Below are 2,832 nucleotides of genomic sequence, written 5' to 3' on the forward strand. Positions count from 1 at the left end.
ACTGAAGAGATGATCCATGAAGATTCCTCATTCAACAATCTAAAACTGTATACATAATTAGTACACTAAACTTTGTTGTTAAGCTCATGCTTTAGTTATGAAGAATCTTGAAATACATGTTAATGCTATAATAAAATAATGCATATGGTATATAAACATTTTAATTTCACTGCAATCTCTACTATGTTTAATGCTCTGTTCCTCCATTTCTCATTACTATAGGGTATCTCCTGATTCCCAAATAACATTGATGGAGAACAGAACAGAAGTGACACAGTTCATCCTCCTAGGACTAACCAATGCCTCAGAACTACAAGTCCCTCTCTTTATTATGTTTGCTCTCATCTACCTCATAAATGTTGTTGGAAACTTTGGGATGATCATACTGATTCTCTGGGACTCTCGCCTCCACAATCCCATGTACTTTTTCCTCAGTAACCTGTCTCTTGTAGACATTTGCTACTCTTCAGCTGTCACTCCCAAGGTCATGAGTGGGCTCCTTGTAGGAGACAAGGTCATCTCTTACAATGCATGTGCTGCTCAAGCATTCTTTTTTGGAGGCTTTGCCAGTGTGGAAAATTTACTCTTAGCCTCAATGGCTTATGACCGCTATGCGGCAGTGTGCAAACCCCTACATTACACCACCACCATGACTACTCATGCGTGTGGATGTCTGGCTATAGGCTGCTATGTCGGTGGTTTCCTAAATGCCTCCATTCACACTGGGGAAACATTCAGTCTCTCTTTCTGTATGTCCAATGTGGTCCATCACTTTTTCTGTGATGTCCCAGCAGTCATGGCTCTGTCTTGCTCTGATAGACATGTTAATGAGCTGATTCTTGTTTATGTAGCCAGCATCAATATCTTTTTTGCCCTCCTACTTATTTTGATATCCTACCTATTCATATTTATTACCATCCTAAAGATGCGCTCATCTGCAGGATATCAGAAGGCTCTGTCCACCTGTGCCTCCCACCTCACTGCAGTCCTCATTTTCTATGGGACTATTATCTTCATGTACATACGACCAAGCTCCAGTCACTCCATGGACACAGACAAAATTGTAGCTGTGTTTTATACTATGATCATCCCCATGCTGAACCCTGTAGTCTATAGCCTGAGGAACAAGGAAGTCAAGAGTGCACTCAATAAGGTTGTTGACAAGGCAAAATTGTCCCTAGGTTTGCAAGTTTAACCTTGCAGGATGCATGATAATCTAGTGTCCTTCCTTTCTGATTTTCTCCAGGAACTTAGTGATATTTAAGGCCCACACTGAAGTTAAATTCTAAATGGTAATGCTATCTAGAAGTCAAATTCTAGAAGTAATACTCTTACCTATTCAAAAGTCTGTTTTTAAAAAAGATAAAACAAAATGATTAAAAATGTAATACCAAATGAGAAAGGCTAAAAGGAAGCTTCAAATGTTTTGGTTTTGCTTGTCAAAAAACTTATTAAGGAGATTTGATTGATTCACTCTTTCTACATGCATTTTTGTCTATCATTTGCCACTAACACACATGTAAAGCAGGGTCAAAAATAAGCCCATGAATGGAAGTGCATGTTTGTGACTCATGTGGGCACATACACATGGGGGCAGAAAATTAGTCAGAGGTAAATGGAATATGGCTAGTTTCTAATAAAAATAAATAATTAATTGAGATATTAGAATATACATTTATGATTAATGTTACTATTTTCTTCAGTTGAATAACTGTTCTAAGAGTTCTAATTGGAGGGGAAAAGTGACAAGGTTTTAAATGAAAGTATGTGCTCATACAATTGGCGTATTTTATTGAGAGATATATAACTAAAGTATCTTGAATAAATTGATATTCTGTCTTAACTGAGTCATTTTACAGAATGCACATTTTCACAATGCACTTTTCAAAAGGATAAAATAGCTAAAGCATAATAAAAATACAGGAAAAATAAGGCTTTTTAAAACTTATTCATATATGCCTGCCAATATTCAGACTATGTTAGAAATGCTCAGACATGTTAATAATGTTCTACATTTTTCTCACTACAAGAACTTTGAAATGGTTAATGTTGCTCATTAATTCTTAATTTAGTTGAGTTACGTCACCTCTCGTCACTGCCCCGGCCTTTTACTCCTCTTCATTCACACTGATCTCCCTGATGTCTCTTCACAACTTCAAGCATGCTCCTGTCTCAGGGGATTTGTACTTCCTGTTTCCTGTGTGTGGAAGTTTCCGGCACTTCATTCAGGTCTCTGCGTAAAGAAATGTTAACCTCTCATGGAAGCCTTCCCTGACCACCTTTACAAAATATCCATTCTTCCCTCGCCATGTACACTGTCCCCTCACCCTGTGCTATTCTTCATAGTTCTTTTTTAAATATATGTATACAATATTTATTTTATTTTTATATATTTTTTATTATGAATAGTCATGAGACACAAAGCTAATTGTCACCCCTCGTGCCCACGATGTAAGGGCCAGATTCACACTGGGAGCATACCCATCATCAGAAATTACTTTTGTACCCCGTGTCCCCCACACAACTATTCCCCCACCTTCCTCACCCTCCCCCTTTTCCCGTATTCCACTTTGTAGCCCTAGGAACATTCCCACCCTCTATAAGACCAACACACCACTGTGGTCTTTCTTTCCTTTTTTTCTTTCTCTCTTAGCTCCCACATATGAGTGAGCACATGTGGTATTTATCCCTCTGTGATTTGCTTATTTCACTCAGTGTAAGTTTCTCCAGGCTCATACATGTTGTTGGAAATAGGAGTATTTCATTCTTTTTATGGCAGAGTAATATTCCATGGTATAAATATATATATATATATATATATATATATATATA

At 37.5% G+C, this 2,832-nt stretch overlaps 1 protein-coding gene across 1 annotated transcript; it reads left to right on the forward strand.

Moving 5' to 3' along the window:
• Nucleotides 1-250: 250 nt before the first annotated feature.
• On the forward strand, nt 251-1,195 carry LOC103611048 (olfactory receptor 5B3-like). Its single transcript, XM_008595083.1, has one exon. The coding sequence runs from the start codon at nt 251-253 to the stop codon at nt 1,193-1,195; it is 945 nt and encodes a 314-aa protein (XP_008593305.1).
• The last annotated feature ends 1,637 nt before the right edge of the window (nt 1,196-2,832 follow it).

The sequence above is a fragment of the Galeopterus variegatus genome, unplaced genomic scaffold (genome assembly GCF_000696425.1).
Source record: "Galeopterus variegatus unplaced genomic scaffold, G_variegatus-3.0.2 Scaffold12304, whole genome shotgun sequence".
Lineage (NCBI taxonomy): Eukaryota > Metazoa > Chordata > Mammalia > Dermoptera > Cynocephalidae > Galeopterus > Galeopterus variegatus.

Coding starts and splice junctions, on each gene's coding strand:
- LOC103611048 (XM_008595083.1), top strand. CDS start 251: ATGGAGAACAGAACAGAAGTGACACAGTTCATCCTCCTAGGACTAACC.